Here is a 14601-nt window from a genome sequence, read left to right on the forward strand (position 1 = left end):
TTGAGATTAAATTACCTCCATTTGAAATTGAATGAAGAGATAGAGGTTTTTTTTACCCTTCTAGAAATGGTATTTGTGGCTCTAATAGCAATAAAATTTAACAGGCTATGAGAATGATTGTTCTAATGACGTGAACTAGAAAGTTTAAAAAACCCCAAACACAAAAAACCAGACCTTCAGAGACCCCAAATATAGTTAAAAGATTCTTATGTATTACCATTGAAATCTTTGGCTTTATGTTGATAAACTTGAAAACTTGAGTTTTTGTTTATGTCGTGCTGTTTTTGTTCTTGGCTGTTGTATGTAAAACGGCATGTAGGGATGGCATTGATTATTCTAAATTCTATTTACTGGGAAAGCATTTATAAAATATTTAATATTTATCTACATTTTTCTTTTTAAAATAGTATTTTCATCTCAGCCTAGCAATGATGAGTCAAGTAGTGATGAAACCAGTCATCAGCCCAGTCCAGCCTTTAGACGACGCCGTGCTAGGAAGAAGACTGTTTCTAGTTCAGAGTCTGAAGAAAGGCTACTTGCTGAACAAGAAACTGAACCCTCTAAGGATCTGTGTAAACGTCAGTTCAGTAGTGGTCTCAATAAATGTGTTATACTTGCTTTGGTGGTTGCAATCAGCATGGGATTTGGACATTTCTATGGTAAGTAAGTATTGAGAATTTGTTATACATAAACTGATTGCATAGTGTAGAGGAGGCACTTATGAAGAGTGCCTCCAGGGATTTTTTTTCATTGTCATCCTTGAAATATATGACCTTGGAAAGCTTGTACCTATTTGAGCCTTAGACTTTTTTATTTGGATAATAGGGATAGTGTTGCCTATCTCACAAAGATGTTTGCACTTAAATTCAGTAGTATTTAAGAAATTTAAAGATTGTTAGCACATATGTATTAAAAAGATTAAAAATCTGAAATGCCTACAAGTTAAATCATTTTAATTTAGAATCACAAACTATTTTTTTGTTGTTTGTTTTTGGCTGAACTCCCAGCATGTGGAAGTTTCCAGGCCAGGGATTGAACTTGCACCACAGCAATGACTGAAGCGGCTTCAATAATGATACTGGATCCTTTTTAAAAGAAATTTTCATTTTAGGGCCACACCTATGGAAGTTCCCAGGCTAGGGGTCAAATCAGAGCTGCAGCTGTAGGCCTCCTCCACAGCCACAACAATATCAGATCAGAGCTGCCTCTGTGACCACTTACACTGCAGCTTGCAGCAACGCCAGATCTTTAACCCACTGAGCAAGGCCCTGGATCGAACTCCTGTCCTGGATGCTTTTGTCGGGTTCTTAACCTGCAGAGCCACATGGGAACTCTGATGATGATGCTGGATCTGTAACCCAGTGCACCACAAGAGACTCCTAAACTAGTTTTAACTGTGACTTTATTAAGAGATTATGTAAATTTCAGTTGAAATAGTTACATTTGAAATGTCAGTATAATTGGTGCTCATTATTTTTACCTTCAGGCTTTATATTTTGTGACCTTTGTTGCTACTTCTGTGATTCATGCGACATGAACATTCATTCATTTTATCCTTTGCTCACTATTATCCTTGTTAGTGTTTCTTTACATTGATTAATTATGTCCTTAATACAAAGTTTTCAAAGGTATCTTGGGTGAAAAGAGGAAGGATTCCATGTGCTCTTATTTTCTTTTGGCATGCTATTCCTTGAATCTTATTTAAGGTGTATATATGTACAAATTAAGAATGTTTGAGAACTGAAAATTCATACTTTTTACTTATTAGAATTTTAAAATAGGCATTTTAAACAAATATCTTAGATCTTCAAAAATTTCAGTTTGCCTTATAGTAACTACTTTTAGGATTTTTGCCTATATAATATATAGTTTAGCTTTCTGAACAATTTGGTTTTGCTAGTTCCTTCCAACTATATGTTCCTTATGACTGAAGAATTACTTGTACCCTTTGTTGATTTGTGGAAAAGATGTATTCTTCAACATAGTGTAATATTAGAATAAACGTAATGAAGACAGTCAGTACTTGTTGAAAGTCAGTCAAATGTGTTTCTCCTTGTATTTAATTTTATATTAATAAAAGTAAACTCCTAATAGATGCCTGCTTGAGTTTGATACTGTAATTTATATCCTCCTTGAAGTTTGTTGTAAGGAGATTTGACTTTAAATACACATTCAACTTGTTATCTAGCTAGATCAGATATGTGAATATGTTTTTTTGAGCATGGTTTTTTTCCCTGCAGGTAAACATGGAGGTAACAAAGGAGAAGGTCTTATTTAATTTTAATCTTCTTTCTTACTAAAAAAACAAAGTGCAGTGATTTAATATTAATCCAGATTGCATTTAAACCCTACCAGTTTGCATGACTTTTAAGTATTTTGTAAAAACATCAATTTAGGAGTGCTTTCAAAATTGAGAAATTATTGCCATTACTTAGAATTTTGCTTACTTGTAAGATTTACTTTATTAATTATATTTAATAAAGTATATTCTTGTAGTGGGTCAAATTACCCTTTCAGAAGCCTTTTTTTAATAAAACAGCCTTTTTTTAATAAAACATTTTTATTATAGTTGATTTACAATGTTCTGTCAATTTCCACTGTACAGTAAAGTCATACATATATATATATATACACACATTATTTTTCTCGCATTATCCTCTATCCTGTTCCATTGCAAGTGATGGGTAGAGTTCTCTGTGTTCTATAGCAGGATCTCATTGCTTATCCACTCCAAATGCAATAGTTTACATCTATTAACCCCAGACTCCCAGTCCATTCCACTCCCCTCCCCTCCAACCTTGGCAACCACAAGTCTGTTCTCCAAATGATGAGTTTGTTTTCTATAGAAAGTTTCATTTGTGCCATGTATTATATGCCAGATATAACTGATATAACATGGTATTTTTTCTCTTTCTGACTTACTTCACTTAGTGTGAGAATCTTTAGTTCCATCCATGTTGCTACAAATTGCATTATTTTGTACTTTTTTATGGCTAAGTAGTATTCTATTGTGTATGTGTACTGCATCTTCTTAATCTGTTCATCTGTCAGTGGACATTTAGCTTATTTCCAAGTCTTGGCTATTGTGAATAGTGCTGTAATGAACATAAAGGTGCATGTATCTTTTTGAATGTAAGTTTTGTCCAGATATATGCCCGGGAGTGGTATTGCTAGATAATATGCTAGTTCTATATTTAGTTTTCTGAGGTACCTCCATACTGGTCTCCATAGTGATTGTACCAGTTTACATTCCCACCAACAGTGCAGGAGGGTTCCCCTTTTTTCACACCCTCTCCAGCATTTGTTATTTGTAGACTTAATTAATGTGGCTATACATTCTGATTGGTGTGAGGTGATACCTCATTGTAGTTTTGATTTGCATTTCTCTAATACTTAAGAGATGTTGAGCATTTTTTTCATGTGCGTATTGGCCATACATACGTCTTCTTAGAAGACACCTATGGTCAATTAATCTTTCACAAAGGAGGCAAGAATATAAAACGGGAAAAAGACAGTCATTTAGTAAGTGGTGCTGGGAAAACTGGACAGCTGCATATAAATCAGTGAAACTACAACACACTCTCATACCATGCACAAAAATAAATTGAAAATGGCTTAAAGACTTCAACAGAAGACAGGACACCATAAAACATCTCGAAGAGAACATAGGCAAAACATTCTCTGACATCAACCATTCAAATGTTTCTTAGGTTATTCTCCCAAGGCAATATAAATAAAAATAAAAATAGGAGTTCCCGTCGTGGCGCAGTGGTTAACGAATCCGACTAGGAACCATGAGGTTGCGGGTTTGATCCCTGCCCTTTCTCAGTGGGTTGAGGATCCGGCGTTGCCGTGAGCTGTGGTGTAGGTCGCAGACATGGCTTGGATCCTGCATTGCTGTGGCTCTGGTGTAGGCTGATAGCTACAGCTCCGATTCGACCCCTAGCCTGGGAACCTCCATATGCCGCGGGAGCGGCCCAAGAAATGGCAACAAGACAAAAATAAATAAATAAATAAATAAAAATAAACCAAGGGGACCTAATCAAACTTAAAAGCTTTTGCACAGCAAATGAAACCATAAAAAAAAAGAAAAACCCAAAAAGACAACCTACAGAATGGGGAAAAAAATAGTTGCCAATGATGCATCCGACAAGGACTTAGTCTCCAAAATATACAAGCAACTCATACAACTCAACAGCAAAAAAAAAAAAAAAAAACCCAATTGAAAAATGGACAGAAGACCTGAATAGACATTTCTCCAAAGAATAACAGCCTTTATAATAATAGGTTTATGTAATAATGAAATACAAAAACTTAACTTTAATGATTGCTAGCTTTTCAAGTTCACATTTAAAGGACATCACATTTTTTCTTAGTTGTGGTACTGATGTCAATACTTTAACAACTCTTTTAAGTTGATTTTAGAGCCAGCTTGAATTTCCCATGCACCATGAAGTCAGTCAGTTGGTTTATAATCATTTAACGAAGACACAATACTAAGTGAATCACTCAGAATATTAACCAGCCTTGACTCCATGACTGTCAGATGTATCTTGGAAGGAAGAGAGAACTAACAGGACTGAGGATGGTAAAAAAAATATACTGTAGGTATTTGGCACTGTTTCAGGTCTTGAAAATGCTTACAGTTTTTTTTTTTTTTTTTTAAGTCGCGATGTATGAAGTACCTATCTTTCTTTACCTGTAGATTATCCATCTAAGTCAGTGGTGCAGTTCAGTTGATTTGGTTTCTCATGGAGTTGCTTTAAGTACTGATAGGCTGCCCTGTTCTTGAGCTCAAACTGTGATACTTACTGAGTCATCCTAGAGGTGGTTAAGATTTGAGTTGGGTCTGGACTTAGGCTTATGATATGTGGAAGGAAAATGGAACCATACTAGCAGTGGAGAACCTGATAACCTGAAAGGAAATTTGCTAGGTTTGGGAGCACTGGAAAGACTGGCAGGACTATAGCAAAACAGATTATGTAGAGATAATGGAGTATAAGGTTGGACTCTGTGGGATACTATTATATTATAAAACATCATAGAATCTGGGTAGGAGAGTTAGATTTATAGTGAGCCAACAGCAGTAATTTTAGAGGAAAAGTGCAAATAGTGTGGGATAAATTAGAACACTCAACTAGGAGGTATTTGGTGATCCAGGGCCTTGACAGAGTGATGGTGGGAATGGAGAGAAGGTTGGTGAAATAAAGGACACTGAAATACTGATGGAAAACAGAACTTCCAGTCTGGATGCTTAAGATATTGGTGATTTACTCTTTAAATTCTGGGAAGTGAGTTAGCTGCTTTAATTTTGGAGTTGGGAAAGTTATAGGGGAAGAGTTTTGCTAGATGATAAAGTTAGTAGATGGTGAGCACAGTTTGGTTTGTTTTTACCCAGCTTTCTTCTTGAATGAATCAGGGCAAGTGCTGAAGTTCCATTTTGTTGTTGTTGTTACTGTTCATGAAGACACCCCCAAAATTGTGCCCATCAGGCAGCTGGATGTATTGGCTGGAAGCTCTGGTGAGATTGGGACTTTATCTGTAGAAGAGAAGGCTTACAGCAGTGATAGCAAAAACTGACAGGGGGTTGATGTGATTAAGGTAAGCAGATTTGTGGGTATAACCAGACCTTACACCCTGGGTTGTTGAGTTAGGCAGCTGGAGATAGAGAGGAAAAAACACCCCAACAGTCAGTGAGATTGATTAAGACCATTTTGACCATCATCAGACATATGCTATATATTAATAGTTCTGCAAACTCAGATTTCAACATGTATTTTTAAGTTATTTTCCAGTGGGCAAAGGAATTCATTTATTAGCAGTTTGAAAAGTCAGAGGTTTTTCTTTTGCCTTAGGAACTACTATTTCAGTATTTTAAAAAAATATGAGATAATTTTGAGTAAATTGAAGCAAATTTACTGTGCAAATTTTGATTTTTTTTTGTTTTTATTTACTTCTTTTTGCCTTGTTTGAAAAGAAGTGAATTCTTCTTTTTTTCCCCCCATGTTTGGCCACCCCATAGCATATGGAGTTCCTGGGCCAGGGATCAGATCTGAGCTGCAGTTGTGACCTACACTGGATCCTTTAACCCACTGTGCTGGGCTGGGAATCAAACCTGCAAGGTGCCCCTGATCCTGTTGGGCCACAGTGGGAACTCCAAGAAGAAGTGAATTCTAACAGAATATCGTAGCTGTTAACTGGTAACATATGTCTATAATTTAGCAAAAGTTTTCTCTTTAGTGGTTTTCAAGATGTACTGAAGAAATAAGTTAATTTTTCAGAAGTCACAAAGTATAATTATTCTTCTATTTTAAAATTCTCTGATGTCTTTACATAATGGTATGCCACTCAGTAGATGTAATATTATGGTGGCCAAATGCATTTTGCCTTCTTTTTGATTTTGCGTTGTTTATTCCCGTGCATGAAGCATGTAGCAGCATGTGAATGGCATGTTTTGGCAAATTAACATTTTGATTTTTAGGATGAAAATGTAGAGCATTTGGTTAATTTATGATTCATTTATCACTGGGATAGGGATGGTGATACTTCAGTTACAGACCTAAATAATGTGGAGCTCTTAAAAGATCTGGCTTTGAGAATGGTGGGTCATCACAGTTTAGCCAGTTTACTTTCCTTACTCTTCTTTTTGGGCTTGTGCTATATCATTTAAGCAAAACGTAGTGAGAAAAACAGACATTTTCACTTTTCCTTAGTCTTAAAACCTGTAAGTAGACTCTATGGTTTATTTCTTTCTCTGTCGAAGTGGGGAGTGTAGCACTTTATATATACCTCAGAGAACCCTTAAAAACAGCAAAACTTGAGTGCCTTCAATATAGTAAGACAAAAATGTTACATGAATTGTTATGTTTGGTAGGGTGATATGGTCTGGCTTGTTTTAATCAAAAGGATAGTAAACTGCTTAAATGTCCCTGGTGTATACCAAATAAAATAAAAATTATAGTAACCTACTTGGCCTGATTTATGTATTAACATCCATCTACCACTATTTGGTGAATGACACCATAAGATTTTACTTATTCATTCTTTGTTTATATAATCAGAATTTTTATGGAACTGTGAAATGCTGATACTTTGAAGAAAACGATCCTATCTGGGTTAAGTAGTTAAATATTCAAATTAAATGTTTTATTGTATGTTCAAAAATATTGGAAATCATAACATTTATGTTATGTATCCCTAATAAAAATTTTCATTTTTAGGCACAATTCAGATTCAGAAGCGTCAACAGTTAGTCAGAAAGGTACATGAAGATGAGTTGAATGATATGAAAGACTATCTTTCCCAGTGTCAACAGGAACAAGAATCATTTATAGATTATAAGGTAAGTATTAATAAATTTTATAAATTGTGTTAGCCAGTAATTATTGTGCTATTCATATACAAGCACAGCGAAGTTTAGTAAGTTAATAATGCTGTTAATAATTGTTGATTGAGCACAGTTCACCTACCTCCAACAGCAGTGTGCTGTCCATTCTGTCCAGTTACCTAGCAACTTTCTCGATTTATGAGGACTAGCAAAATAGGTGATACCTTATCTAGTTCTTCTCTAGGAAGTGTGTAGGGATTGTAGATAAGTTCAGGATAGAAATAAACTGTTCCTTTTTCCTTTTATTCGCCTAGATGTCCTTCCCACTTAATTTATTTATGTATTCCTGGAGCTCCCATTGTGGTAATGAACCTGACAAATATCCATGAGGACACAGGTTTGATCCCTGGTCTCATTCAGTAGGTTAAGGGTCCAGCATTGCTGGGAGCTGTGGTATAGGTCACAGATGTGGCTTTGATCCCGGGTTTCTGTGGCTGTGGCATGGGCTGACGGTGGCAGCTCCGATTTGACCCCTAGTCAGGGAATTTCCATATGTCACTGGTGCAACCATAAAATATATATATATATATGTGTGTATATATATGTGTGTGTGTGTGTATATATATGTGTATATATATATATTCCTTATAGGGTTATGTTTTTCTTTGGAAGACAGAATACCACTTAACACCTGAATCACTTCTTTTAGGGAGGGGCTACTAAAGTTAATTGTGAATAGTGTAATTTTCCCTACCTCAAACAAAGAATGTCGTAAAGAGAGTAGCCATTTTCTTCATCACTTTGGTTTCTGGCTCCATAGAATGACTTTGGCTCTTAGGGGTCTTGTCCTGCATAGATCTTTACTGAGTCAGTTCTGACAGACCTTTTGTTTCCAGCTATTTAAGTGTGGTTTGGATTTTGAAGATCATCATGAAAGACCTGTCTAAGATCTGCTTACTTATTAAATTCAAGATTATGGAGTTTATTGGATATAATACCCTTCTTTTTTTTTTGTCTTTTTGTCTTTTTGCCTTTTCTAGGACTAGTCCTGAGGCATATGGAGATTCCAAGGCTAGGGGTCTAATTGGTGCCGTAGCCACTGGCCTACGCCAGAGCCACAGCAACACGGCATCCGAGCCGCGTCTGCGACCTACACCACAGCTCAGCCGGATCCTCAACCCACTGAACAAGGGCAGGGATCGAACCCTCAACCTCATGGTTCCTAGTTGGATTTGTTAACCACTGCGCCATGACGGGAACTCCTGCAATACCCTTCTGAAGCCATTCTTTAATTCACTGTGCTTGGCCATTTAAAGATAATGTTACATCAGTCTGTTCTACTCTGTAGTTCACTTGGGTTTTTTGTTGTTGTTGTTGTTGTTGTTTTTTGGCCATGCCTGTGGCATGTCAAAGTTCCAGGTCCAGAGATTGACCCACACCACGGCTATGACCCACGCCACTGCAGTGACAACGCTAGCAAGATCCTTAACCCGCTGTGCCACAAGAGAGCTCCCATGGTACACTTTAAAAAAAAAATTTTATTGAAGTATAGTTGATTTACAATATTATATTAGTATCAGGTTATAGCATAGTGATTCAGTATTTTTATAATTATACTCCATTAAAAGGGATTACTAGATAATTGTTACAGTTCCATGTGCTATACAATATATCCTTATTGGTTATCTATTTTAAACATAGTAGTATGTTATCTCTCTCTCTCTTTTTTTTTTTTTTTTTTTTTGTCTTTTCTAGGGCCGATCCCGTGGCATATGGAGGTTCCCAGGCTAGGGGTCTAATTGGAGCTGTAGCCACCAGCCTATGCCAGAGCCACAGGAACATGGGATCCGAGCCGCGTCTGCAACCTACACCACAGCTCACGGCAATGCCGGATCCTTAACCCACTGAGCAAGGGCAGGGATCAAACCCGCAACCTCATGGTTCCTAGTCGGATTCGTTAACCACTGCTCCACGATGGGAACTCCAGTAGCATGTTATCTCTCAGTCCCGTAGCTTTACTGTGCCTCTCTGCCTTCCCTCTCCTCACTGGTAACCACTGTCTTGTTTTCTGTATCTGTGAGTCTCTTTGTTTTGCTGTATGCAGTTTATTTGTATTATTTTTTAGATTTCACATATAAGTGATACCATACAGTGTTTGTCTTTCTCTGACTTACTTCACTGAGCATAATATTCTCCATAGTCCACTTCCATTGGGTATATGGAACTTTTTTTTTTCTCTTAAGCAAGGAGAGCAGAGTGGAATTGTCATTGCTTTTATGAAAAAGGCAATGATACTTCAATTTTGCTTAATTTACTACAGACATCATGGCTCTCACCTTTGAATCAGACCAGAAAAATATCTAATATACACAGTTTTTAAAAAAAATGTTCTTTAAGAGAATGACAGTATTTTCCACCTGAAAAATAACTGTCCGAAATGGATGTTTCATTTTCTGGCCTATTTATCTTCAAAAAACAAACTTAAGCTTCATTATAGTTTTCCACATGCCACAGTCCTAGTCAAAGGAAAAAAAGTATGGGTGGAGTTCCTGCTGTAATGTGATGGGTTAAGAATCTGACTGTAGCCAGCTCCAGTTGCTGTAGAGGTGTGGGTTCAATCCATGGCCTGCCACAATGGGTGAAAGGATCTGGCATTGTCTCAGCTGCAGTGTAGGTCACAGCTGCAGCTTAGGTTCATTCCCTGGTCTGGGAACTTCCATATGCCTCAGGTGTGGCCATTAAAAAAAAGTATAGGAGAACTTGATTATCTCTCTGAACTTAGAGGTGTTAATTTGCTTAGGACCAAGCTAATTAATGAAAACTTAATGAAAAAATTAATGAAAACTTTGTCCTCCTAAGGTTGTAGCAAATATAAACAGTATTTTTGAAAATACTGAAAATTAAAGTTAATGAAAACTTTTTAATGAAAACTTTTTCCTCCTAAGGTTAATTAATGAAAAATTTTGAAATTAATGAAAACTTTTTCCTCCTAAGGTTGCAGCAAATATAAAACAGTATTTTTTTTTTTTTTTTTTGGCCATGCCTATGGCATGTGGAAATTTCTGGGCCAGGGATCAAACCTGCACCACAGCAGTGACTGGAGCCACTAGAGTGACGATGCCAGATCTTTAACCTACTGCACCACAGGAGAATTCCATAAAGAGAATTTCTTGAAGTCTGAAGTTATCTCTAGCTATAATTTTACTTTATATAAAATATAATTTCCTTAACCCAAGGTTCATATAACCCTTAGTCTTCCCTAAATCCTCTCTAGAAGCCTTCTCAGGAAGATTGGAGTCCTGTAGTCAAAAGATAAAAGGTTGTCTTTAATTCTATGTGTTTATTTTGCCATAGCTCTTTGCCGTGCATATGAACCATATTTTTTCCAGTTTTCATTTATTGAAAATACTACATAAAGGATAGTCTCTGCAGAAAATGGACACTAAAAATTTATGGAGTATTTGTTGTATTTTAAAGATTTGGGGTTTTTTTAGCTTTTTCTTTTTAGGCTGCACCTGTGGCATACAGAAGTTCCCAGGCTAGGGGGTGAATGGGAGCTGCAGCTGCTGACTTATGCCACAGCAACGCAAGATCCAAGCCCGTGTCTGTCACCTACACCACAGCTCACAGCAACACCGGATCTGTAAACCACTGGGTGAGGCCAGGGATGGAACCCGCATCCTCGTGGATACTAGTCAGGTTCATAACCTGCTCAGCCACAACAGGAACTCCCTATCTTAAAGATTTAAATTCAGCTTTTAAAGCACTTGACATTTTTTTCTTTCTTGTCTTTCAAAAAATTTTAGTCATTGAAGGAAAATCTTGCAAGGTGTTGGACCCTTACTGAAGCAGAAAAGATGTCCTTTGAAACCCAGAAAAAGAACCTTGATACAGAAAATCAGCATCTAAGAATATCTCTGGAGAAGGAGGAAAAAGCCTTATCTTCATTACAAGAAGAATTAAGAAAACTAAGAGAACAGATTAGGATATTAGAAGATAAAGGTACAAGTGCTGAATTAGTTACAGAAAATCAGAAACTTAAACAGCACTTGGAAGAAGAAAAGCTGAAAACACACAGCTTCCTTAATCAAAGGGAGACTCTGTTGGCAGAAGCAAAGATGCTAAGGAGGGAACTGGAAAGAGAACGACTGATAACCGTGGCTTTAAAGGTGGAACTCCAACAGTTAAGCTCAAGTCAGTCATACGGCAGTCCAGACTCTCCCAGTGTAGTGGCTGAAAAAAAGGAAATAGAAATGTTACGGGAAAGACTTACTGAGCTGGAGCGCAAGCTAAACTTTGAACAGCAGCGTTCTGATTTGTGGGAAAGACTGTATGTTGAAGCAAAAGATCAAAATGGAAAACAAGAAACTGATGGAAAAAAGAAAGGGAACAGAGGAAACCACAGAGCTAAAAATAAGTCAAAGGAAACATTTTTGGGTTCTGTTAAGGAAACATTTGATGCCATGAAGAATTCTACCAAGGAGTTTGTGAGGCATCATAAAGAAAAAATTAAACAGGCTAAAGAAGCTGTGAAAGAAAATCTGAAAAAATTCTCAGATTCAGTTAAATCCACTTTCAGGCATTTCAAAGATACCACCAAGAACATCTTTGATGAAAAAGGCAATAAAAGATTTGGTGCTCCAAAAGAAAACGTAGCTAAAAAACCAGTGGTTTTTAGTGAATATTTACATCCACAGTATAAGGCACGTACACAAAACCAGAATAGTAGAGGCCCTACTACGCAAAGAGAGGGAAGGAAAGAAAAGCCTCACTTTGAAGAATTTGGAAAATTTAAAAATTCACAGAAATGCAGTGCTGAGCATGACTGTGGTGAAAATTACAATTCTTTCAGAAAGGCTTGTTCTGGTGTATTTGAATGTGCTCAACAGGAATCCATTAATCTTTTTAATGTTAAAATGTTGAATCCTGTAAGGATAGATGAATTTAGACAGTTAATTGAAAGGTATTTATTAGAACAACTGGATAGTTTTCATCACTGGAAAGAACTTGATCACTTCATCAATAAGTTTTTCCTAAATGGTGTCTTTATACATGATCAGAAGCTCTTCACTGACTTTGTTAATGATGTTAAAGATTATCTTAAAGACATGAAGGAATATCAAGTAGATAATGATGGAGTGTTTGAGAAGTTGGATGGATATATATATAAACACTTCTTTGGTCACACCTTTTCCCCTCCATATGGACCCAGGTCGGTTTACATAGCACCATGTTATTATAATAGTTTTTAACATTTATAGATTGCATAGCATTTTTATCATTTGATAAGTTTCTTAGAATGTTATTACAGTTGATCCTTAAACAATGTGGGGGTTAATGTGTATATGACCTATAGTCAGCCCTCTGCATCTGCAGTTTCTCTGGATCTGCAGGGATTCAACCAACCACATACCATGTAGTACTGAAGTAATTACTATTGAAAAATATCCATCCATGTATGATTAGGCCCATGCAGTTCAAACCCATGTTGTTCAAGGGTCAACTGTATTTGTGAAGTACTTTTTGTAAACAAAAGTACTATTTGTAAAAATACTCTGTTGGCAGATAACTTAGGGTAAATTACAGTGAAAGATAAAATTTTAAGTTGAAATTATTACATACTGAAAATTTCATATGATTAATTTGGCTTGAGCCAGTGGTTTAATTTCTACCTTAAGAAATCAGATAAGGAAGGATATGTAATCTTATTTTAGCCTGTTTTGTTCCTTGTCATTCTAGTTTATATAAAAAGATAATCACCCTAATTGAAATTATTTCCCTTGAATCTTTTATTTATGTACTCACTTTGAGAAGCTAAGATGAAAAATACAAATTTCACTTGAATTCAGAAGGGTTCATATATAACAATTCATATATCCCACTTATTTTCATTTGTCTATTCCATTTGCCAACAAAATTATGACATTTAATATATTACAGAATTATTGTTGGTAGAGGTAGAGGCATGATCAAAGAGGCGGATTTAGCAAGCCACAAGTTCTAATGCGTGTGTGCTTCATATATAACTTCTAAAACTAACTTTGTATCCATTGCTTATCTGCTTTCTATTCTGTAACATGAAACTCATCTAATCTTCAAATGTTAGCTTTATTTTTACCTTTGAGATAGTTTTATATATATATGTGTGTATATATACATATATTTTTACATACACACATACGTCTTTTTGAATAAATGTAATGTGTCCATAAAATAATGAGACTGAGTCTAGTGTCTTTAGTTATTATCTAGTGCCTATAATGTGCGAAGCACTGTGAGGCTGCCTGGAGGAAACAAATGAGAAATTCTTGCTGAAAAGAAACTCATAAGTTTTGGGGGAATTAAGTCAGTATAAGAAACTCAGTGGAAGTATGGAGGCGTATGTATATGGTGGCCTCAGTCTGGAGAAATTTGGGAAGGCTTCATGAGTGAGATGCCCTTTGAACTGAACTTACTTTAAAACTAGCTTTTGAAAGAGAAAAGAGAATTTGCCAAGCAGAAGAGGGTAGGACATTCCACTCAAAGGGAACTTTGCACAGATTTAGAGATGTGCAGACATTCTACTTGAGGCAGGGTGGTGCTGGGGTGGGAATGGAAGAAAAGATTCAGATCATGAACCTTCATTTTATGCTGAAAGACTTGATTTCTTGCATTTTGGGTCTCTGGCAGCAGCCTGAAAGATTCGTTGGAAAGGATGAAGCTAGATGCTAGAAGGTGGCCTTTAACATAATATAGACATGAGCTAGTAAGTATGTGAATTAGGGCATAGCAGGAGTGGAAAGGAGACAAATCTAAATAATATTTAGTAAGTAGAATTGATGGTATTTTCTGTGAAAGAGAAATAGAAAGGAATAATGACTTCCAGACTTCTGGATTGAGTCAACAGTTAGTGATATCATTGTGCTTAAGGAGTACCAGAAGGTTTTGGGTAAGGGGAATTGGAAGTGAGAATTGTATTGGAGCTATCTATTGACATACAAGTAGGGGAAATTAGTTGGCTTTAGTTATATGACTCTCTAGCCCAGATGGTTTTTCGGACTCCTGGGGAACACCGACATCTTAGAGGTTATAGAGAAAGAAAGCTGAGAAAGACCACCAGAGAGTGGCACATGAAAAGCCAAAAATCATCTCAAGTAAAAGGGATATTTCAGTGTTAAACACTTAAAAAAAAAAAAAAAAGATTGCATGTCTTGGCTGGGAATTGGCTGGCAATGGATGGGTTACAGATTGTTCCAGTGAAGTAGTGACAGAAGCCTAACTATAAAGATTGAGAA

At 36.4% G+C, this 14601-nt stretch overlaps 1 protein-coding gene across 18 annotated transcripts in view; it reads left to right on the top strand.

The window, feature by feature from the left end:
- CCPG1 (cell cycle progression 1) overlaps positions 1-14601 on the top strand; it is a 43832-nt gene that overhangs the window by 28031 nt on the left and 1200 nt on the right. For all 18 annotated transcript variants that reach the window (XM_084968866.1, XM_084968951.1, XM_084968733.1 and 15 more), the window contains 3 exon segments: positions 408-659; positions 7221-7342; positions 11134-12539. In XM_084968866.1, the coding sequence (XP_084824992.1) occupies positions 408-659; positions 7221-7342; positions 11134-12539 (1780 nt within the window).

Source organism: Sus scrofa, chromosome 1 (assembly GCF_054392235.1).
Source record: "Sus scrofa isolate SSC_HxYL_T2T_F1_AM1 chromosome 1, Sscrofa_HxYL_maternal_Yorkshire_Landrace_v2.0, whole genome shotgun sequence".
Lineage (NCBI taxonomy): Eukaryota > Metazoa > Chordata > Mammalia > Artiodactyla > Suidae > Sus > Sus scrofa.